This window comes from Verticillium nonalfalfae (genome assembly GCF_003724135.2).
Source record: "Verticillium nonalfalfae strain VnAa140/NRRL 66861 chromosome Unknown scaffold_27, whole genome shotgun sequence".
NCBI classification, from domain to species: domain Eukaryota; kingdom Fungi; phylum Ascomycota; class Sordariomycetes; order Glomerellales; family Plectosphaerellaceae; genus Verticillium; species Verticillium nonalfalfae.
Genome location: NW_021167252.1, coordinates 195,947 through 219,798, shown reverse-complemented (window position 1 = coordinate 219,798; position 23,852 = coordinate 195,947). Strand labels below are relative to the sequence as shown.

At 57.1% G+C, this 23,852-nt stretch overlaps 3 protein-coding genes across 3 annotated transcripts; 1 reads left to right on the top strand and 2 right to left on the bottom strand.

The window, feature by feature from the left end:
• Positions 1-810: 810 nt before the first annotated feature.
• On the top strand, positions 811-2,014 carry TIF35 (translation initiation factor eIF3 subunit g; the record flags this gene model as incomplete). The annotated part of the gene is made up of 3 exons (XM_028638893.1): positions 811-830; positions 1,008-1,656; positions 1,790-2,014. The coding sequence occupies 3 exons, from the start codon at positions 811-813 to the stop codon at positions 2,012-2,014; spliced, it is 894 nt and encodes a 297-aa protein (XP_028496616.1).
• An 800-nt stretch (positions 2,015-2,814) lies between these two features.
• On the bottom strand, positions 2,815-10,685 carry D7B24_004726 (uncharacterized protein; the record flags this gene model as incomplete). The annotated part of the gene is made up of 7 exons (XM_028638892.1): positions 2,815-3,172; positions 3,323-6,536; positions 7,444-7,459; positions 8,149-8,953; positions 9,006-9,419; positions 9,568-9,762; positions 9,814-10,685. 7 exons carry the CDS (start codon positions 10,683-10,685, stop codon positions 2,815-2,817), a joined length of 5,874 nt encoding a protein of 1,957 aa, XP_028496615.1.
• A 5,472-nt stretch (positions 10,686-16,157) lies between these two features.
• On the bottom strand, positions 16,158-18,297 carry D7B24_004725 (uncharacterized protein; the record flags this gene model as incomplete). The annotated part of the gene is made up of 3 exons (XM_028638891.1): positions 16,158-16,419; positions 16,478-17,940; positions 18,001-18,297. 3 exons carry the CDS (start codon positions 18,295-18,297, stop codon positions 16,158-16,160), a joined length of 2,022 nt encoding a protein of 673 aa, XP_028496614.1.
• Between the last annotated feature and the right edge of the window lie 5,555 nt (positions 18,298-23,852).

The window sequence follows — 23,852 nt, the reverse complement described above, 5'->3', positions numbered from 1 at the left end:
GAAGTGTATGTTCATGCACACATGTACCGAAATTTTCTTTTGTCAACTACCTACCTGCCTTGCGGCACCTACAATTTCATTTGAGTCACTCGGGAGGCGGCAAGCTCCCTCGACGGCGTTTGAAAACAAAACGAAACGGCAGGGTCTTGGCTTTGGGATCGAAATCTAGAACAGCATTGGGCGGCCAAGGTAGCATTGTGGAAGGGGAGAGAGGAATGAAAGGAGCGAGCTTCTGATGCGGCGATTGTACAATTGGGGGCAGGTGAAGGAGGGGCCGAGGACATAGAGACGATGATGGCTGTACGAACTGCTTCTTGTATATCACTTTGGTTGATTGGCGCGGCTTGAGGAAGCCAGATACCCTGGCCCAATACAACGGATGAACACGGTTAAGTGTGCCTGCCTGCTGGTGGTGGTATTTCGCCTGGATTGAAGCGTGTGATGCCAGATTCATGGAGTGATGAGGAGGTAGGTACTTACAAAGCACATGACCGGCACTGATAGAAGGTGCTCGTAGTGAGGCTGGTGCGTGGGACAGCCAGTCCGATGCTAGCCTGTCAGGGGCTAGTGTGAAATGCCCCACCCAGCTTCCGGGGGCGCACCACGAAATTGAATCGAGGTCAAAATTCGACGTTGGCAAGACCCCACCGAGACTTGCCATCTTCAACGAGCCTGCCTGCCCGCCTAGGAACGACGACCCTTTGCGACGATCGCGCGTTTCCCTCGAGAAAGCCCTTTACACGCCAGGCATACCGAATCCAGCCGACCAAAAACATCCACCGCACCAGCGAGAAGATAAGACCACCCAACATGGCGACCCCAGCGAAGAAGTGAGCCACTCTCCCCTCTGCCTCCCCTCCTCCCCGCCTCATCGCCACGATGGCTCGCGAGAGGGGGGGAAATGCATCAAAGGAAGGAAAGGAAGTGAAGTTAGGGGGAGGAAATGAAGAACGAATGAAAGGAGAAAGAAGACCCTTTGACTAACGTCTGGAACCCCTCTCCTACAGGCACGACTGGGCCGACGATGAGGATGTCGACGAGGTCTCGACCGAGCTCCCGCCCACGCAGACCATCACCAACAAGGACGGCACCAAGACGATCATCACGTTCCGCCTGAACGAACAGAACCAAAAGGTCAAGACAACGCGCCGCATCCGCTACACGACGCACACGGAAAAGGTCAACCCCCGCGTCGCCGAGCGCAAGGGCTGGTCCAAGTTTGGCCTCAGCGCCAAGGACCCCGCCGGCCCGGCCTTTGACACGACGACGGTGGGCGAGAACATCATCTTCCGCCCCAGCACCAACTGGCGCAAGGACGCCAAGGAGGAAGCCAAGGACCCCAACGCCCAGGCCATGAAGGACAAGCTCAAGGACAAGCAGGTCAAGTGCCGTATCTGTAACGGAGAGCATTTCACTGCCCGCTGTCCGTACAAGGACACCATGGCCCCCGTCGGCGACTCGGCCGCTGCCGACGTCGCCGCCGGCATGCCCGATGATGTCGGTGGTGCCGCTGCCGGTGGAGCTGGCGGTGTCAAGAAGGGGAGCTACGTCCCGCCCGCGCTGCGTGGCGGGCCCGGTGGTGCTGCCGGCGCTGGCGAGAGGATGGGCGGCAAGTTTGGCGAGCGCGACGACCTGGCCACGCTGCGCGTCACGAACGTGAGTACTACGATGATCATCTTCTTCACAGTGCCACGGAATGGAGCGCGAGCTTCCGTCGCTGCGGCCGTGTCCAATTCTTTTTTCTTTTTCTTAAACGTTGCATCCGCTGACGAGATCCCCTTTGATTCAGGTTTCCGAAATGGCCGAGGAGCAGGAGCTGCGCGACATGTTCGAGCGCTTCGGCCGCGTCACGCGCGTCTTCCTGGCCAAGGACCGGGAGACGGGTATGGCCAAGGGTTTCGCCTTCATCAGCTTCGTCGACAGGTCCGACGCCGTCAAGGCTTGTGCCAAGATGGACGGTTTCGGTTTCAAGCACTTGATCCTGAGGGTCGAGTTTGCCAAGAAGGCGACGTAATCGGGAGAAGCCAACGAGGCTGCGGTAGTGGTTGGCGTGGTTGGCGTGGTTGGCGTGGTAGCAGTGGTGGCAGTGACAGCGAGTGGTTTCGGCGGCGACGACGACGACGAACAACGACCACGGCAAGCGACAAAGATGAGCTAGAAACAGGGAAGAAGACGAAGAATACGCATGCATCGAGCGAGTGCACGAGGAAAAGCAGCAAAGGTGTGGAGTTGTATGAGTACCACAAAACGGATCCCGCGCGACGGGCGCGGCCGTGACGAACGTGTGCCGTCACGACACGATGAAGGACGACGACTCTCTTCGGCATTTGGGACTTGGTAGTTTTGGAATGAGACTCAGTTCATGATGAATGACCCCCTTCGATGAACCGCCGTGATGGTTGGTCGGAGCCCGTTGGTGTGTCTCTTTGCCTCCCCCCTGACCTTCCCTGCTTCTCCCTAGTGCTTTACTCGCACAACACGTTTGCGCGTTGATGAGCAGTCGACAGACGTGTTGCCGCCGCCGTGTGTCTGCCACACTGCTTTTGTGTGTCCGTGACTCTTCGGTCTGGTTCGATATGTCAAGGCGACCTGGGACGTTGGTTGCCTTTACTACGAAACACGGCAATCGATCTCATCCTCACCCTGAGTGCAGAAAACGTGCATGTCGAATCGTGTAATTATCATCAAACTCGTGCCTCATAGCCTCACTATGTACCGTAAAGACTGAAGCCCTCTAATGCCCGTATTTAAAAATCCCCTCCCCACGCCATGCTATTGCTTGAAGAAGCGGAAGCTCGAACTCCAAAGAAGTGATCACTCTTGCGACCTCGCCTCTTCTGACCTCGTCTCTTGCGACTTCACCTCCTGTGGCTTCCCCTCCTGTGGCTTCCCCTCCTGTGGCTTCACCTCCTGCGGCGTCATCTCCTCAACCGGCTTCCCCCCTGCTGGAATATGCAGCGGTGGCGGCTGCGCAGAAGGCTGAAGGTGCTGCTGCTGCTGCTGCCCTGAGACCGAGCGGGTTGCAGGTCCCTTGCCAACAATCTTCTCCGTCCAATTCCAGCTGCCGTGCACATCCTTCCCCTTTCCGTCGGGCGTCATGGGCCGCGGGCTGCGGCCGCCGGCCTCGGTTCCCACATCGCTATCACCATCTGTATCGGCCCAGTCGCCGTCGCTCCACGTCATCGAGTCGGCTCGGGACACTCGCTGCTTTGGAGCATACGCCTCCTCTGCAGTGGATGCGACAGGCGACGAAGCCTCCGGCTTGCGAGGCAATGCGGTGACCTTATCTTCAGCCTCGCGTGCCAGGTTCTCCCCCTCTCACCCTTCTTGTTCTTTCCGCGCTGTTCGCTGAGCGCTCGTCTCTTCGTGCGGTGGCTTTTCGTGAGTGCTTGTGCCGCCAGCGCCGTCGTTTCCATTGCTCCGCTTGACCTCGCCGCCGTATTGGTCTGGGGGTTGTCCCATGTCAAAGGCACGCTCCTCGCCGCCCTCCTCATCAACACGCATGCGCACCGTTGCCGAGTCGCTAAAGTGCGCGTCGACTAGGTGCTTGACAACGGGCCACCCAAAGGCATTAGCGAACATGCGCCGCACAATAATGTTGTTATGAGCATCGGGCTCGAGCTTGACGAGAACCTTGCGCCAGGCCATGCCGCGGTGGTAGGCCCGGGCGATCTTCTCTTCAACACGCATCTGCGATCCATCGATCTCTTGGTCTTCATCTTTATTGGGGTTCGTGTTGGTCGTGTCATCATAGTCCTTGGTAGACTGAAGCGAATCCTCGCGGCCTACGCCTTGGCTGGGAGTGCGCGGGGAGGATCCTAGCGACGAGGCGACCGAAGGGGCGTGGTCTTTTGTGTCGGTGCTTGCGGTCGAGTGGCCCGTGTTGCGCCTACGGATGACGAGAGAACCCGACGAATTCTTTTTCTTGAGAGGGGGTGGCGGGATATCGGAAGGGTGGTAAACGCGGTCGTGAAAGATGGCGCGAGGTCGTTTGGAGGGGTCGACCACAAATTCTGTGGATGGCAGCGTGGGGTTGATAAGGTCGTGAGCCGACTCGAAGAAAGTGGTCCGGGGCGGGGCGTTCATCCCATCTGTGTCGTTCTCAAACTCCTGCCCGGACGTCACCTTGGACGCCCCAGACGACTGAGACGTTGTGGAGGAATCATCAAACTTGATTGTCTGGCTCCGCCTGTAAATCTTGTTCTGTTTTGGAGAGAGCGTTGGCGATGTCGGTGCCGGTGGGTCATGATTCTTAAAGAAGTTGAAGAAGCCAGCAAAGGGACCACTGCCATTGTTAGACGATTCGGAAGATTTGGGCGCCGTGGTCTCGGCATCGTCCTGGTAAGGCGTCGGTACTGATCGCAAGCTAGCGTTGTCATCTTCGACGATGGCATTCTGACCAGGCTGGGGAACCTCAGCCGCATTCTGTGGTGCGGTGGGGGTGGCCGTCCCAGATCCCTCGTCGTTGTCTTCAGGAGGCAGCTGCCGCGCCTCGCGGCGCGTGCTGCCCACGTTGGCCCCGGTAAGCTCAGCCCAGCCGGCGCCCACCAACGTCTCAACCAGACCTGCGTCGCGCCGCGCCTTCTCAACACGTCCTAGACCTTGCCAGTCGAGGAACAACAGGCAGCTTGTTCTCAGAGGTACGATGCCATCGTTGACCACATTGGAATAGACAGTCCGGTTGCGGAACTTCTTCAGCGCCGTGTGGGCGGGGCCTGTAGGTAGGATGCGCAGCAATGGCTTCGACTCGGGACGGCTCTCTCCTATGACCTTTTTGTGCGCGCTCTCGCCGAGATTGCTGACAATGGCACCCCAACCGCTCCTTGCGATGGTCGGCGCCCGCCAAGTGAGGCCTAGGTCTTGTCCTGTTCTGCCGACGAGGCCAAAGTCGAGTGCGAACTTGACGTACAGAGGGTTTTCGTTGCTGAGACCCAGGAAGGGCGTGGCGAGCGTGACAAAGTTGATGGGCTTGATGAGGTCGAAGAATTGGGGCGAGTGCTTCTGAACGTATGCTACGGCATATGTCTGGATGAGGCCACCGAGGGAGTGCCCGATGAAGCTGATGCTGGTGATCTTAAAAGGCCGTGCTGCGAGTGGGATCTCTTCCTTGTGAATCGAGCTGTGCTTATGTGCCGTCTTGCCCTCATGATCTGGCTTGATGTTGTTGGCAGCTACTTCGGCGGCCCCCTTGAAAGATGGCAGGAAGGGCTGATCAGGATAGCAGGTCGAGAGGATGTATCTAGCCAGTCTCTTTCCCAAGAACTTGATGCCCCTCTCAGTACGAGTCGCATTGCCGGAGAATCCGCGGACGATGACCTCTTCGTCTTCCTCATCTTCCTCAGCTTCGTCGTCGTGTTCTGTACCGGCGCAAGTCTCCGGCGCATCGGAACCCTGGCCCTCGTTTTCGGCGGAACCGCTTTTGGCTGCGGCCGCCTTGGCCCTGCGAGCTTCCCTGTCTTTCGCACGCCTCGCCTTGGCGTCGACTTTGGCCTGTCGTACCGTGGCGTCGATGCTCTCTTTCAGATACAGCAGGTCGGCGCCGAGGTTGCTATGCAGTCCGTGGGTGAGCACCACAAGGTGCACCTTCTTAGGCTTCTCATGAAGCTTCGCGCTCGAGGATGGGCTGTGCGGTGATTCGGGGGTAGCAACTCGCGACGCAGTATTCTTCTGATTTGCGGTGGTGGTGTTGCTGGCGGCGGCGGCCGCTGCGGCAGCCTCTTCCTTCGGGGCCCGCATCTTGCCGCGCTCGAGGATTTTGGAGCCATTATCCCAACCCGGTAGCCTCGGGGTGTTCCAGAGTGTAGCCGTGTCTTCGACCTTGAGCGTTATAGCCCTGGAGAAGACGCCCTTGGGGGGGCCGCTGCGGTGGCTGTTCTTGGTGTGATCGTGATGCACGAGGTCGCTGACTTTACCGGGCTGGGGTGCCTTGGCCTGGCCGCCGATGACGGGCAGGGAGTTCAGGTTCAGGGACTTCTCGTCGCGGGCGAGGACAACTTCGTAGCCTACGGAGGCGGAGGTGGAAAAGATGACCTGGGAGGAGACCTCGATGATCCAAGACGCGCTCTCGGCCTCGTGATCGGGACCGGCACCAAAGTGGCCATGCGAGCCGGTGCCGGCGCTCTGGCGGATATGTTCGGGGACGACCAACTCGCACTGCCAGGAGCCGCCAGCCTTGACCATGGGTTCAAATTCGGGCACGCCATAGCGGCGGGGGTTCTGGAACTTGACGTTGGGGTTGAAGGCAGCAGGGTAGGCGGCGACGCAAAGGTTGTAGGGCCCATGGACGAAAGCGGCACGAAGCGCGATGGCAGACGTGTTGCGAATGCGAACGTGGAGCTTCTCCGGTGAGGGAAGAATACGATCCTGAGAAGGGGTGTATGTGACAGTGTAGCGGACAACCTCGCCGAGCTTGACGCTGCCGACCTGATGGAGGAGCAGCATGGCAAACTTGGCGCAGAGTAGTCGGAGTTGGTGATGGTCGAAACAGTGGAGAACGTGAGAGTGGAGGGCGGGTTGCTCAGGCTCGTTAGGCCAGGCTGAGGTGGCGGTCGAGGATGTGGTCGTTGGAGGAGGATGTGTCGGTATTCGCGGATCGCACCATGTCGGTCAAGAGAATCGTCGTACGTCGGGGTTCTCGGAGGGGAAGTAGAGTCAGCACAAGCTGGACAAAATGGTCGAACACAGGAATGCCAGACGGTAAAAATGCTGAGACGGTCAGGATATGTCAGTTGGTGCTAACGCGTGCGTGGTTGCCATAACGGACAAAGTGCCAGAGCAGAGAGTGTTGGCTGATTCGGTTTCGCGAAACCAGAAGGAGGGTTTCGGTCGTTCTGCACTGGGCTAACGCAGGCCAGAGGGTCATGGTGCGGCGCCATGATGCAATGCGACCAGTTGCCCCTCCCTCCCTCCCGGGGCCTCCTTCCACACGTCACTCATCACCTGCCTTGGAGGGAGCCCTCCACTAGGCAGGCAGGAAGGCAGGCAGGCAATGAGCAGGCACAACCGCCAGCTGCCCAGGAAAAGCCCTGGAATCAAGCCTCGGTCCCCTGTACAGCCCGTTGACTAGCACGCTGGAGCTGGCCCACCTCCCTGGAACGCCAATGGAACATCGCTGCAGCTTTGCTTGCCCCAAGACCTCTCTCCCTCCCGTCACGACAGGTTGCCATGCATAAATGCCCTTTCTAGGCATCGAGTTCGCCATCCATCCCCCAGATCTCATTCTCTGTAGAGGGGGCACGAGCCCAGCTGGCTGGCCTACCTTTCGTACCAGGTTGGTAGGCGCCCTACGATCAACAGAATCTCTTCTGACAACGGGCACACCAAACGCCCCATTCCAAAGCTGCTCCTTGAGGCCTCGGATCTCTCGGCACCTTGTCATCGTATCAAGGCGTATGCCCGGCCGACCTATCACACGTGGATCGATACTCTCTGTGCGAAGCATACCCGGAGGTTCGGGTGTCTACAGTTGCGGGTTTCTTGCTCAGCCTCAAATGCCCACCGTAGCATCGGGTCACTCGCCCATGCAACGAGAGATCCCTTCTCCCTCCAAATGGACAGATGGGGGACCCTGCATGAGCCAGGCTCACACATGGGACGTCTAGTTGAATGCATTTCAAGGAACAGAGAGCGCTTCATTCCTGCGCGCTAGACCGACTCCAAATTGCCCAGTGATTAAGTAAACAACACCATCGCTCCGCCTCGGTTGCCATGTGGCTCGCATATAGTTACACAGAAAACACCGCCTGGGAGGAACATGGCAGTACCCTCACCAGCGAGAAACCCCGAAACAGAAAAGCAAGAAAATCAGACGCGAGTAGAGAAACGAATCGAGGGGGAAAAAAAAAAGAAGAAAAAAGGTGGTCATCCTTTGCGCTGTTACGTATCATGCTGTTCATCAGTTATGCCTGCCGTTAAGAACTGTCGTCAAGCGCTGTCGTCCAAAGTCCGTCAGGAAAATGTGCTGTCGTAAAAATCCATGCCTCCGTGATCTCTACATCAGGGTAGCGATCTGTCGTCTCCCGGCACGCCCGGCTCGACATGGCTTCGCCACTCGTCCACGCGGTTCATGCCTCGTCCCGCACCGGTCAGCCCAGCCATCATCGACGACTTGGGCTCCCCCCCACGCTTTCGCCCCCGCGAGCCATGTACCTCTGGCACTTGCGGCGGCAGCATGGGCGCTGGGGGCGGTGGGGCGTAGCCTCCTCCTATGCCGCCCGACATCATCATGCCAATGTCTGATCCTGGGGGCCAGCCTCCCCTACTGCGACTGTTGTACATCATGTCCTCCTCCATGGCCAACATGCGCGCGGTCGGAGCCGCAGGCGTGGCGAGCATAGACATTGGCAGCCCGGCGCTGGCCGGCATTGGTGGCGGCGGCGGCATCATCATGCCAGGCCTCGACCCAGGACTCGTCCGAAACTCCGATAGACGATCTGCGAGACGTCGTTCCACCGAGTCCTGTCGAACTCCTCGGGCTCTGTTGACGCCCGATACATACTCTCCAGCGACACCCGGTCTTTCGAATCCCACGGGAGGTGCCGCTGGCGGCGTCGGGACTGGGATGGGGACCAGATGCGGCCTTCTCCGATGATCATCACCCCTGTGGTGCGCAGACATGTCACCGCCATCGTCGTCACGAACGTGCAAACGCCGCGCGAGATTGCTCTCCTGCCTCTCTTGGAGCCTTCTCATGAGGGGATCGTGCGGCGGACCCTCGTAGGCATCTGGAACTCGAGGTCTCATCGACATGGGCGCCGTCAGGTCGGGCACAGGGCGAATTGTCCCTCGACCAGGAGGGCTGCCGTCTGCCCGCCCAAGCCTGTCCCTGCCCAGTGACATGGGAATATGCATATCCTCGAGACGATCGTCCTCCGGCGTGTCGTGATTGAACCAGGGACAGTCACACGATTTCCACTTCAGTCCGCAAATCATGCAAAATTCGGCTCCGCAGCGACTGTGCTTCCAGTCAGTACTACGTTTGCATCGAATGCCGTCGAGGAACTCACCAGGTCATGTGGTTGCATCCCTCCTTCAACTCGACTATGGCCTTACACCTATGGCATCGCTGCCACCCTGCGTCCTTGGCTTGCTGGAGGAATATTGTGGTCTCCTCATCCCTTGGGCATTCCCGAGACCCATGCCATTTGCCATTGCAGGCGCAGCACACCTTGAGCTTGCACCGACTGCATTTGCCACACTTGCGGCCGTCCTCACGGTGAATATTTGCTGGCTTGATCCACTCTCCGCATCGTTTCGCCGGGCAGTAGACGCGATTTCGTGTCGAGAACTCAACGAATTTTCTGTTCCACGTCTTCTTGAAATCGGTCGGCAACAGCCTCTCGACATGCTTGAGAGGGATAAGCTCAGCACAGCATTTCGGCGGCATCTCCACGGGGTCCTTGATGGACATCTTGAATTTCCTTTTCAGGCACGAGCTGCACATACGATGGCCACACTTGAGCTTCGCAATTTTGTCTGCTGGGAGCTCGTCCATACAAGCGAGACACTGCACCCTGCACATGGTCAGTCCTGCTACCGTAGCCTGCTCCGGACCGTGCCGATGCTTACTGCTTGACTCGTCTGTCTGACCCTTGCCCCTGCATGCCAGGCCCGAGGAAGGCACCGAGAACGGAATGCCGCCGGTTGGAGGACGTCGTGCTGTGCGATGTGACATGCGTTTCAGACGCTGTGTGCGCCCGGCGCAATGTGGGTGGTACAATCTCTGTGTAGATGACCTGAGAATGGCGTCTCCTACGTGGCCGGCTGCTGGTTGATTAGCGCGGCCAATAGCATCAGTATCAACGCAAAACACACCTGACAGAAGAACGAGGCGGGGTAGGGGCCTCGAGGAGGCTCTGGCTACGACTGTGGTAACCTCGTCGGACGGAGCTACCAGACTCAACCAAGTCTGTCGATCGCCGGGATGAGTGCCGGGACAGATGGCGGATGGGAGACTTGTGATCTATTGCAGATTGGTGGGGGGTCGGATCTTCGTCTTGGGCATCGTAAACAACAGTACCACGTCGCTGCCGGCGTCTCCAGCGCCGATCCTCTTCACGGTGGTCGAGATAGTCGTCTGGTTCAGGGTGCCGGGCGCGTCTTTGAAGCTGCCCATGTTTCTCTAAGTCTTGGTGCCTTATGTCTTCCGTCGACACGGTAGTATCAGACTCCCCGTCAGAGTCGGGTTGGGAAGGCCGAGAGTCTTTTCTCGACTCCGGGGTTGACCTGTAGTGACGAACGGAACGTGGGCTCATGCCGCGTCTGAGGTCGCGCCGACTGCCCGCAGGCGACTCGTCCCCGTCCTCGTCCTCGTCCTCGACTTCATCCTCCTCGTCCTCGTCTTCGTAATGTCTCGAAGCACGGTGATGGTGAGGTTGATGGCGGTGATGGTCTACGCCTCTGCCAACAGGCATGGTCATTGTGGTAACGGTGGCGGCTCTCGTGCGAAGCGGCATCGTCGCGACTTGCGCAGGCGAGCTCCTCTCGCTCCAGGTGGTTTGACTCCGTCGCATGGACGAAGGCGGTTCATCTGCATATTGTATGATATGGCCTCTCCTCGTTCGGCGAGGCAGCGAATCATGCACCGTCTCGCCGGTTTCGAGCCAATCGACGTGGGGTGTCGGGTGCGCGTGTCGGCTTCGACCAGGCCTTCTGTCCGACTCCTCGCCATAATGATAGTAGGCCATTAGCATGCGAGATGCCTCGAGCGCAGAAACGGCGAACGAATCTTGGTCGTCCAAGAGATGCGGCACTCTGAGGAGAATCGAACAGCTGGAGAGTCGTGACTGGCGGGCGGCAATGCATGTGGTTCGGTGATTGGGCGTCAAGGACAAGCTGCATGACTGGGACGCAATACAGGGCGGGGTGACAGGCCGATATCGTACGCCCTGGGATTTGTATCGTCAGTAGATGCTATGGCAGCATGCAGCATGCAAGAGAGACGAGGCAAGCAGCCAAAGGTGCAAGCAATCGGGCATCAGTCACCAAATAGGAGTTGGGAGTTGGGAGTCAAGGGGGCCTAGGGATCACCTACGATTTGTGTTGTCCTTCGTAACTCTCCCCTCGACTGTCTGACGGTATGTCTTGTCTCTGCCCGTCTCTCTGTTTTCTTCTCTCGTCTCCTCCCGCCTGGATGACCGAGTGCGGGCGGCGAGAGGCAGAGTCCGTTTGTGGGATCACGAGGAGGACGTGATAGGCGTGACAGGTGCGGAGGCCAGTGGCCCTGTGCAATAGAGATCTGATAGAGGGGAAGGGTGCTGCTCCAGCTTGTCCAACGAGGAGGCTTCGGCCAACCTATTGGCCCTCAGCACGCGGGATTGTGTCTCTGATGGGGCGTTTCGTGCAACTTGGCGAATCATGAGAGCCGAAGAGGCGTTCAGCTGGAAACAAGCATGGGTATGACAAGGCAAGTGGGTGGATGAATGAGATGGCGGGAATGAGTCTTAGGTATTTCGCCCCCAAGAGGCCGCCGCTCGCCTTGAATGCGAGGTTGGAACTTGGGCCTTCGAGGGCTTGACATCTGCAGCCAGGCTCCAGGTTACGTGCACTGCTCAAAAACGAGGAGGCTGAGTCGTGATTCTCAGCTCTGGAGGGGGGGGAAGCTCACGTGGGGCTCACTTCTCTAGCCACAAGGTACCACCCTTGCCACCAAGATATAGTGCGGGGTGTGTCCGTGCTTGCCGTCGTTAGGTAGGTACCTGGCTGAACGCCTTGCTCACCTGACAGCCATTGAGAATGCACCGATGCCATACCCACGTGAAGGTGAAGCTTGAAAGGGGTCGTCGGTATTTCCGAAGAGAGATGGGAACGGAACTATCAATAGGTTTTCGGACCATCAAGCGATTGATTGTTCGTTGTGGCAATGGAAGCCTCCAGCCTGTGGTGGGGGCCCTGGGATTTGCCGGTTTGTCACTTCCTTCGAGCCACGGGCTACTGCACCAGGTTTAACAGTCTGACTCTGTGCGTCAAGATTCCAGGTAGATAGCCACAAGAAACGTAGCCATTCGATGATGATTGTGGCTATTACGCGAGAGAAAATAACCGGATGCTTCAGGCTCGAAGCAACGTGGGCCATGAAACTGGCCTGGCTGATATCTCTCCCGTCTGCCGCCCTGGAGGCGTTGATGATTTGGATACCAAGATATGATACTGTGGATTTCGACTTTTTGATCAATAGTGTCATGCGAACCAACATGAGAAGCAGTTGTCTATGTCCCAATCCCACGTTGCACTGAGCCGCCCATCTGATGGACGAAGATGGATAGGTATGCATTAATTCCGAAGAAAAACTACATCAAGGAGAACCTTGACCCCTCGGGGATGAGGTCGGGAGCTATACGGCGAAACGACTATGGGTAGTTTTAAAGTCCACCTTGAAACTCTGTCTTTTCTAACAGTTTCCTGCTCGGAACAAATCGAAGCTCGCTCACAACCGTAATCTCAGAGGCGCTGGCGAGAGTCCCATCTATTGAAGCCACCGCCGATCTATTAACGGTATCCAGAAAGCAGACATCTGATTCCCGTGATCCCCTGATCTCTGTGGGAGTCGATTCATGTCATCCCATAAGTGCCCAGATTTGGCCTCAGTACATAAAATGATCACCGCCTACCTAGAGAGCTTTGATCCATATGGAAGCAGGTACTAGATCAGTACTTGTTTGAGGGACGGTATGTCTGTGGAACATGGGCAACGCAAAGGCATCTAGATGTACAGTTCGCTATGTCTTTCAATTTAATTGTCGACATATGTTTTCTGCCACTTGGATGTCGATCGTTCGAAGTGCTGAGGCCGAATTCGGGCATTAAAAGGATACAACGAGCAACTAGGAGCCTGCTCCCCGGATTGAGCGGGACGGTACTCCTCCATCCGTTGTCCGACCCAATACCCGAAGCTACACACGTCCTTACCAACAAAGCATCCCAAGATCCCCAGCCTCAGCCATTCTTCACTCTCACTAAGGGACGGCGCCAAAGATCGTCATCAGCCACAAGCCACACCGTCAGGCTGCGTGGAGTTGCCCGGTTGCTGATCCTTCCTTGCCTCGCCAGGGGTCCTTTGGCGAAGACCCTGAATGGCTTCCATCCGCAAGCGACACTGAAGCACGTCCCACTCTCTACCTGTTCAGGACTGTACATTTCGGGACTTCCGATCGAGTGGTTCCAAATGACCCCCCGCTGGGCTTTAATGAAGCTTCAATACCGCATGCTTGTTGACGCGTCTTGCTACACCATGATCGCCAGCCCCGTCACGCGGGCCCTCGTCATCGGACGCAGTAAAGATCGAATCGGCCATGAGAACTCGCCACGAAACCGCAGCCCTGGGATTCCTGGGAGACGAATAAGGTTTGATTTGGTGAGAAATGCTTGCTGTCGCTTACTATTCACAGTCAATCTAGTACAGTCACCTGCATCGAGTCGTTGCTGAATAGGCTGCGCTGGTGTGGCCTGGCAGCAAGCTCTCCAACAAGAGACTTCCCCGTCTCACATCATCACGCCCGTCATTGTTCCCTTCTCAGCCAGTCTTCTTGAGCCCATCAGGGAGAAGCCTTGAGATCACTCACACACAAGCAACCCCCCCCCCCCCCCTTTCATGGGACTGCGCCGAATCGCACTGTACTTGGCCCCCCATTGCGGCGCTTCCTTCGGATCACACCAAAAGTGAACCCCCTCCACATTTCGTTTCGAGGATGACCACTGAACCCCCCCTCCAAGGCCAAAAAAAGGATCCATTATTGGCGATGCAGAGAATGAGGGGGGCTCATCGAGGCAAGCGAAGCAGCCGCCCGCATTCGCGAAGTTGGATTGCATTTCGCTTCTGCTTCTCCCAGTATGCCTTCCAGGTTGTAGCTGTGTTTGGTATGTCTGCCTGACCAAACATCGCCGCAAGTGCCGGGCGAACGCAAGCCCGGTTCGCGTACCACTGCGTCAGGTACCTCTAGGTAGGGGGAGGTCAGGCTGACGGGCATGGATGGCAGCCAATACGTCCCGGTGCCGCAAGGCAAGCGGAAGACCGCCAATCCTCGATGCCCGGCCGTCCCCTTTCCTTCATCTTTCAGCTCCAAAACCACCTCAAGGTTGACATTGGTTGACATTGCATGAGATTGGATCAATCGGCTCCTCCTCGTCTGAAATGACGGACCTCCATTTCTGATGAGCGGCATTTAGGTCTTCAGAAGAGTAACCCCCCCCCCCCCCCCCCTGAGCGTGAGAGATCCCGACGAAAGACCCTAGCCAGCGGAAGCTATGGCCCAGAATGGCTCCGACCCTGAACATCCCCCCTCAAAATGAAGCCATGTCCCTCCGCCTTACAAGAGCGTTTTACCCCGCAACCCGTAGGCGTTCCAGAGTCCCGCCAATCCCCAGAGCTACTCCAAATTTCCTCCGTGCCAGCCAGCAAACTTCCACCCCATGCCCCCCCCCCCCCCCCCCTTCCCCCTGCTCGACCTTCTTCTTCAGGTCGCAAGTAAGTGGTCGTCGGGATTGAGAGCTCGATTCAAGTCAACCGTCCAGTCGCACGGTCAGAAAAGTGCCTTTCGACCGAGGAGAGACATTTTACAGTCACAACCCGACCACTATACCAGAAACCGGGTCCGCTTCGGAAACATACGATGAGGAGAGACCGACAAGGTAACGAAAGAGAGGCAACAGAGTCGGCTGCTTGTCGCAGCGTGAGGTCACCTCGGCGCTCAGCCGATTTTCCCGCCCGTGCACTCCGCCTCGCAAATCGTGCATGTTCCCGCGTGTGATGGCAGCGGTGGAACCCTCCCAGGTCACACTGCGGGAAATGAGGATGACCCAAAAGTGGCGCCGGGCGCCAGTCTTCGCTCACTTGCTGAGGGGGGGGGATTGGTGTCCAAGAAAACAGGTCGGTCACCTTGAGGAATACTCAGCGCATGAACTCCAGAGAAAGGAAACACGGTGGGCTGTTGCCACTTCACGGAACGTGTTGCAATTTCCAATGTCGATCATTACAGCGTAAAATATTGTACAAGAAGTAGAGAAACCACACGTAGCGTTGCCAATCGAGACGACCATTGGCCTGCAGCCAGCCTCGCCACCAGCCGTTGGCAAAATCCCATGTTGACTCGCTGATTCCTTCCTTGCAGCCTTGGGGACCGGAACTCCAGGGATATGTCATGTCGTCAGGGGTATATGTCTCGTCAGGTACCACGGGCTCGCGCGGCACACTTCAGTAAATCGCTCGTAATAGCGCTGCTCTCAAATTGCCACACAAGTTGCATCAGAACAATTACATCCCCGAAGCAGATTGACGATGCGCCGATTTGCGAGAGGCCTCGGTGATGACGCAGGAGGTAGCAACATGCGCGGCTCGCATACATGCCATGTAGCGGAGTTTGCTGGTGCAGGCGTAGAAAGGATGCCACAATTCCCAGTGCTGCCCGCAACCAAGCCCGATTTCTTTTCGGAATTCGATGGATTGACATGTTCAGGATCGAGAAGAGGGGTGGTCTGCATTCGAGTGTCCAGCGGCGCAGCTATCGCGAGGAGGTTGTCGTAGGCTTGTGACTGATTGGGTCAGGCGCGGTGGGATGCGGCATGTCGGTCCGGACGCCGCCCTAGTTCAGGTAATACCCGCCAACCACAACGCGTTCTGGCGCAGGCAATGGCCGACTGGTGTCCATACACACAGTGGTCAGTGCAACCCCGGCGCCTGCACCCCAGATGATGGCCGTGCGTGGGCTGACAAGGCTCGGATCGTGGGAACGTTCCCGCCAGCTTTCCCGCAGAGATGCAGTGAGTGCAGCCTGCCCTGCCTCTCGATTCGACCGACTACGGATTGTTCGAGGCATTGTGGGATGACATCTTCTTCTTTGTGACGTCGTGAATTTCGTCACACTGTCAAGGATGACCTTGCAGTTGTGCGGTACTTGTGCCAGGTGTTGTAGATGCCAATGTTGTGCTGCGCGCTTTAAGGGGTGCAGAGGGCAGGACACGCGATGCCTCTGGCTCTGTAAGAAACGTATTGAGGGAGTATTCCCGCCGAACGGAGATACGCTCGACGGACTGCATGGGGGTTTTCGTAAATGAAGTGCCCGCGGTCCCTTCGGACGCATGATTTCGATAGGTGAGGTGGTTCTCGCAGTCGTCAAGAGGGGCCTGCACGTCGTATCGAGCGGGTCTTTCCGGGGCTGTTTCTATCACCCGCTGAGGAATGCTCGCCTCCTCACTTCGGCTTCTTTAATGATCTCAGCCGCCAAGCTCAGACTCGGCGCCAGGTTTGAATAACGTTCGACCTCCATAACGACGTCATTGATGATCTGGTCGATAGCCTCACGGCTACCGCATAGCGTCAGAAGGATGCTACCCAACGAGGGTGACATGGTGGCGCCCATGACGAGCAGTGCCTGGGATACAATCGAGAGTGCACCTTGCCACAAATATGGCATGTGGCCTGCATGGCTGAGGCAAACGTATTAGTCTTGAGGGTGTGGCAAAATGATGATCAATCATGACTTACTGTGCAGAGATGTGTTCCAGTTGGCGCACAGAAGCCTCCAAGCACTTGTGGCAACTGTCTCGTACTGCCGGGTCCAAGATAGCCTGCTCATTGTCCAGGACAGCCAAGATGTAGGGCCTGTAAATGATTGTCCGGCAAGCAAAGAATCTGAGGCGCAACACAGTCTGGACAGGGTCCTGAAGTGCGGCGCGGGTAAAAGGGAATTGCAGTGGAATCGGTAGGCTTTCGTACCATTGCGTCAGCTGGAAGTCGAGTTCCGCCACCACAGGCTCGAGACTTGTCGTAGAGGCCATCGAGTCCTTGGAGTAGATCAGCTGGCTGACACGATTCAGGAGTCGCCGCAAGGCGATCTCCGCAAGGAAGTACCAAAGATCATCCCGTCCAATCGCTTCCTGTTCTTCTCCCTCAAAGCCACCGGGAAGTCCGACGTTCTCTTCAAACTGGACCACCCCAGAGTGCGGGAGATCCAACTCTGCCAGCAGATCGCTCTCGAAGAGGAGAGAATTCCAGTAAATGCGCTCGGTCAACTCCCGCTGGTTGGGCGGTACCCTGTTCGGTGACATGAGAAGAAGCTGCAGCTTCGTGCTGGTAGTACAAAGCAGGTTCCAGGCCTCCAAGGGGCGGACTAGGTAGAATAAGTACGCAGAAGCCAGCAAGTGGCACTGTGCTGCGAGAACGTTATTTGAAGTCATCATGCCCGGGAGAAGAGCCCATGCAGCGGTGAAGTATTGCAGTCCAGGGGGGTCTTCTCCAGGCATGATGCGTGAGATGCTTCCTCGCAAGCTGGCCTGTCCCAGAGCCAGTACAAGAAGAACGATGCAGCTCTCGGCGCCCTCGCGGAAGCCGTTGGATAGCGCCGTCCGGTAGTGGCTCCTCCAGGTGTAAGGGTTAACGCAAGCGTACCATACGTTCACGTGGTCAAAATAGGCTTCGATGTATGCTGTGGTGTTGGACAGGTCGACACAGGGCGTCTTCGTCAGCGAGTGCAGCGGCTCTCGCGCCATCTCAAGCTGTAGCAGGATTTGCGGATCGTACGGTCGTGATACAAGGTCGCGAATTAAAGGCCACTGCAGTAGGTGTAAAGCCGCGTTCGTGTGAATCTTGGGCATCGTGGAGATGTTGGGCGGGTTATGCCAGGTGCCCAGACCTCCGCTGGGGATGATGGAAGTAAAGTTGGTGGTCCCGGCAACCCCAACTAGGTTTTCGCCATTCAGTCCGGAGCCGTTGCTCATAGATGGTGACTCGTGGCTAATCTGGATGCCGCCGCCGGAAGGCCCGCCAGCGACCATGTTCATCTGAAGAAGGCTCTCGATGCGGTTAAGGCGTTCAAGAATGAGCTTGTCGCCTGCATCCAGCTTGATGCCGGGTTCTCGGTAGATACACTCAGCGCCGAGCTCGGTGCAGAGCTTGCACTTGGGCTTGGTGCCATCGCAGCGAGACTTGCGGGATCGACACACCTCGCACTGGAAATATGGTCAGCGAAAAAAAGCTCGTGGCAGCTCAGTCAGGAGCGTCACACATACAGCGATGGTAGCCCTCCTTCGCGGATAGTCAACTCCGGCGTCGGTGTTGCGGCGCTTCAGTGGGTTCGACCCCTCGTCACTGGGTGTTTTGTTCATATCACTGAAGCCGTTGATACGCTGGTCGGATGATTGAGACATGTTTCTGGCCTTTTGCACGGCACTGATCAGACCATCCCGGCTAAAGCTGGGCGTGCGATGATTTTTGAGCGACGAGGGTGACTTGAGCGGATGAGTGCCGTTTACAGCCGTCAATGAGGGCGAAGGTACTTCGATGTGGAAGCTATCTCTGCTTGCCATGGGATAGGGTCGCACTACTGCCCCCGAAGCAGATGGGGGAGAGTCGCCCGTCGAGGACGGGGACATTTCCTGGATCAGGCGAATGCGCTTGGGAGCCGACGTAGTGGGCAACGATGGCGCGTGCTCTGCGACGAGAGCAACACAATGTGGCGAATACACCAGGAGTCAGTTGGGCTCAGCACACTGCAAACAGTGGCAAGGGCGGCAGGCGGTGCACCAGTTGCGAGCGACAACGCCAGGTGACTGAGTGAGACGCGGATTGCTGTTATCGAGGCAGCATCCTACGGTCGTGAAAGAATCTGAAGAGTGATCTCAGGCTTTTTGGGTGGTGGTGGGGGATCAGTCTTTTGAGGTGTGGGCACCAAACGAGAATGGAAAGACAAGTCGTCGGTTAGAAACGATGCGGAGGCGCGTGACGGGGAGGGCAGTCTTCTTGAAGGAGAAGTGAAGGAGAGAGCTCCGTCTAGTCACCTTCACATCTTGCTCCTCGGCTTGTTGCCCCAGTCTCTAGTCTCTAAGTGTACTGGTAGGGCCGCCTGGTTGCTATTAGACGGCCAGGGTCCCGCTAGGTTGCCTGGTTGCGAGTCGCCGTTAGCCCTGGTCGGAGGTCCTCTCTCGTGCGGTTCTCGCGAGCGGAGTGGTGGGGACTTGGGAACTTTTGGAGGGGAACGAGGACAAGGACCAGGGGGTGGGTGGGTGAGATGGGGAATTGCTGATGGATGGCATGGGGAACGGCCACGAGAGGCGCTAAGGGACCTGGGCCCTGTCAGTGTGCCAAATTCTCGAGTCCGTCGGCGAGGAACAGGCGGCCGTCTGGGCGGCCACTTGGTGGTGGCCGGCGCTGGTGTCGGCGGACGCACCACACCGCAGGAGGAGCACCCCCGGTCAGCCGCCTGGGGTCTTGATGGTTGTTCGAAGCGGAGGTGGAGGAGCCAGGCCAGGCCAGGGTATTGTAGGGGAGGGGACAAAGCTGGGGGGGGTGGATTTCTTGCCGTACGGTCCTGCGTCTGTCCGCCATGTGTTGGGGGTACAAGGCAATACCTCGTCCATGAGACCTCTCCACCCCCTCAATTTCCATCCAATGTGGTCGAGCCGAACAAAGCAGCAAAGTGGCCTGAGGTGTGGCGGTCTCGTTCGGGAACGGTGTTGTCGAAATAGTCATCGAGCCGGGGCAGGGCAGATGAGCACCGGACGAGACCTGACGCCACGACACGAAGTGCTGTCCCTTTCTCACGAGAAGAGGAAGCTTTTGGATAGCCACGTTCTTCGCCCCATGCGGCGAGAGAAACGATATAGTTGCCAAGGCATACGGCACACACGGGTGTTGCTGGATCGAGGGCTCGACAAATGTATTCGAGATGGGTCTCTGGCTGGGCGCTGAATTTCTTGGCTGTCTTCGTCGGGGCCGAAATGCCTTCCGCGCCATCCATCTGAGGGCAAGGAAGTTGAAACCAGTGGTGCGCTGCGCAGAAGCTGCGGTCTACAGGTGAAGGTCGACCCTGGCGAAAGCTACTAGCAGGTCTTGCATGAAAGCAACTTGGGGGCGCATGTTGGTGATCTGGGCGAAATCCTGGGCAATCTGGGGGAGGCAGCTGGGAGGCAACCACACGGCACCATAGGTAGGACGAGGAAAGAGCGAGAGGACGAGAAGGCACTGTGCTGAAAGGGGGTGCTTCCTGTGGCCTGAGACGAAGCGTCGCCCACCGTCGTGTAGTTCCAGAGAGACGGCGCCGCGGTCCACGCGGCAGTGGTGACTTGGCGGAATGAACCCCCCCCCCCCTTTCCCCCCCTGTGCCTCTCTTGCGCCCGCGCCTACCTCGTTGGAGATGGGCTGACCTCCTCCATCAGACCGTGTGGATCCGTCGGCTCCGACTGAGGAATCGCACGCGCCTTTTCTCTGTGCGCTCTGCGCCCCACGAGACAGATCGTCCGCTGCACGTTCCCTGAGACTATAGATCAGCTTCTTCTGCTTGACCCTTCACAGCCCAACGACATCCATCCAGCTTCACCACCTCCTTGCAATTGACACCCTCCTCGACATGCATCGTCTCCATCTTGCGACATGACGGGCTTGACATCTACTTCATTTACTTTCGCCTCCGGAAAGAGAGTTTGCGATTCCAGATCGAGTCACTTGCACCTAGAGTCTCTATCACTTCGCGAAGCCGAACTTTTCTTGCCCTCACTCAGGCCTTCTAGACCAGGCCTGATTCCGGTTTCTCTTCGAACACATTAGCCTCGATATACCCAGCAGATCTTTCCAGGGGAAAAAATGAAGCAGAACACAGCTATCGGCTGATGTCCACGTGCGTTAGGGCCCACGGTATGTACTGATTTTGTGGGTGTGGTGTGTTGGACCTCCCAATGCATCCGAAGGTAGATATTTAGGATAAATTCCCCCCCTGCCCGAATAGCCCTCACACAGTATGCCAAAATCACCGGAGCCTTTGATCGGCTTCAGGATGAGAAGAGCGTAGAAACCATGTCAACCTGGATTATTCACTGCGGATGGCGTCTTTTCCACTCATACCACATATGGCTCGGCCAGAGATGTCTCTCAAAGGTGCTCTTTGTATACGCCCGCACATGTTTCTTTGGCACCTGTGGTCTGACAATGTGGAACTTGGATAAGCGAAGCGCAGACAGAATTTGTCCCCTGTCTCGTGCCTCCGCTTACTCGGCAACCGGCTACTTCTCGCTTCCGCATCTCGTCTATGCTGTACAATTGTCGTTGCGCAGAAGCCACGTTGGTATGAGCAATCTGGCTCTTCTTGACATCCCCTCCTAGCGCTTCGGTACAGCTGCAGAATTGCAGAGCTGTATATTGTATACATCGTTCCCGTCCAGCTGCTCGGTATTGGCGTGGTCCATACCATGTCAAGCCCGCATATTTACCCCGAGCCTGCCAGCCAGATTTACATCAAGGATCAAGACGCATTGGCAAGGGTCTCAGGCTTTATTCCGCGCACTGCGCGGCAAACAGAGGCTTTGGAATCGTCTCTACCTCTCTGTAACGTACAACTCGGACGCTATTCAACAGCCAAAAAGGTTATTCCCTAGAGTTCCTGGTTGATTTGGGAGCTTCGACGGCCCGGTGGCTTCTGGCAGCCGCTGTCCAAGGTCAACCGCATCAGCCATCTGGGAGACTTTCTAGAGACACCAACAATCACCTGTATTCATGCTCGTATGCGCGCAGAACGATTTGACAGCGCAATCATGGAAGTTGGCGATGACAGTCGTCAGTCAAGTCTTCCATGCCAACGTCGCGTATTGTTGTGGGGCCTGCTGTAAGTCTAGACTCAACGGAGTACCACCAGCCGATCTGACGTCCGGCAATCGGACCACCATCTAGACGGGGGTGGTTGCTTTCTGGTGTACATGGTACGCTCTGATCCGGCCAGACCCATCTGAAAGACGCCTCAACCAAACAGTGAAAATGCCATACATCGCAGCGATGTTCAAGACGACGAGGCTATACGTACAAAGGACCTGAAGACGTTTGAATCGCGCAACGTGACACTCGTTTCGATGCCTGCGTTACTGCTCACGAGCATGGCCACGTCAGGCATCAGACGCGCCCGTTATTTTTTCTCATTCCTTTTGGGCCCGGAGATGCTAGCCGCCGAAGCGGTGCCACAAGGCACGAGTGCGCAGGCGGGCTTCAACTTGCCACTCGTGGCTCGTCATCCGCAGACCCCTGCCCCCAGAATAACCTTGCCGACAGCCAATGTGACCAGCCTGCATCTGTCATGCCGACCTAAGTGGCTAGTCAAGAGCTCGCTGTTGTTGAGCTGCAAGCCACATCAACGCAAAGGACATCAATGGCCCTCCACAAGCAAGACTTCCGAAGAACCGTACCCCAGAAGTCGTTTTGTTTCTTCCGCCTAGACATGAGCTGATTTCCGTTACATCGGTCCAGATTTCCCTCAGATACCTTGGGTGCCCAATCCTCCATGCTTCTCGATAACATGCGGTAGTTGTGTCCTGAAGGAAAACGACATGACTCGATCGCGATTTTGGTGACAAGGCTGGCGGCAGCATAGTATAACCATCACCGATGCGAATACTGTTTGCCTTTCTCCTCTCTTCACAATGCGATGTTGCTTTCTGATTGGAGAGCAGAAGCATCTGTCAATGGTTAGAAGTGGTCATTGAAGACGAAGTGGCCCGTGCCAACGTGCAAAGAAGCCTGTAAGAGACTCTTGGTTGAGCCGTGTATGCAGACGGCGGCTCAGTTACCTTGTGGACCTTGCCTTCGCATCTCCGTCCTGCTGTCAAGGATGAGCGGTGACCATCATCGACAATGCAGTCTGGGTGTCCAGTGCCGACCAAACTTGATAAGTTTCTGGGTGCAAAGCGACACCGGGATGGCTGGTGCTCTCGACGTGGTGATGGGTAGCTGGCCATCGCTGCCCATTTCGACCAACAAGTACCAACTCTAGGGTCCTGCATCGAAAGAGCGCCAAGACGTACACTCGGCAGTATCACCGGCTTGCTAAATAATTGCTGCGTCGACGAAGTGAGGCTCCCGTTCCTTGCACCATCTCCTCTGACGTTCAAAGCCCATTGCGCCGAGGCGTCGATTCTGTAATATCTGTATATTAAGCAGCGCACGCCTTTCACGTGGCCAATCCAGCCCAGGCCAGCCTAGGGGTTCATCCTGTCTATCCAAGCGACCTCGCTTGCTCCCGCGTGTGGAGAAGCGACGTCGTCTAGACTCGACTCGATTGCAATAGCTCCTTTTTATTTCGTGGTTCCCTTTTCTTCCGCCAGTCTGGACTGTCAGCGGACTCGTATTCGTAGCCCGCTCGACGGCTGGACGCGAGGAGGGAAAGAAATGCTCGGTTCTCACCTGACGGATGCACCCCACGACTCCACCCTGAGCAGCAGGAAAGGAAATGAATGCCATGACGGTCGGCCTGCCTGCCTACCTGCCTGCCTGCCGTGGCTCTCTTCCTCCCACACCTCCCCACAATCGTGTCTAGCTGCTTGTGTGCAGAAAATCAAGCGGAGGCTCCTGGAGCCGTTTCTCTTTAGCCTTTCTCTTTTCTCTGGGTCCCCTTCCCCGCACGCGTGCCGGTGGCGCTACAGGGCGCTCGCGTCAAGTGGACTGGTGGCTGCGGCGCCCACTCTCTGCCATGCAGAGCTCGCAGGCCCGGCCAGAGGCACGTAACCGTGGCGGTAGCGAGCCAGTGATCGATGCATAACCTGGACGACGCGCCGGATCATGCCGTGGGGTGGGTACAGAATTTGGTGGTGAGAACGGGCGGCATGGGCGGGCGAAGCGGTCACAGGTTGCAACGGCGACGGGGTTGGTAGTGTCCCCAAGCATCATCACGAGGGTTGCATGCGATGCGAAATGTCTCCAGCACGGCGGGGGCACTGCTGGGACGTCATGCATCAGTGGAGAAGCATGTTTCTTCAAGTTGAGAGTTACAGGTCTGGTCAGGCATGTGAAAGCCCTTTCGCGAGGTATGCTCCGTCTACTTGAATGTATCACCGCATTATATGTCAGGAGACCAGGGGGCCGTGTGCAGCTTCGATCAAATGTCACG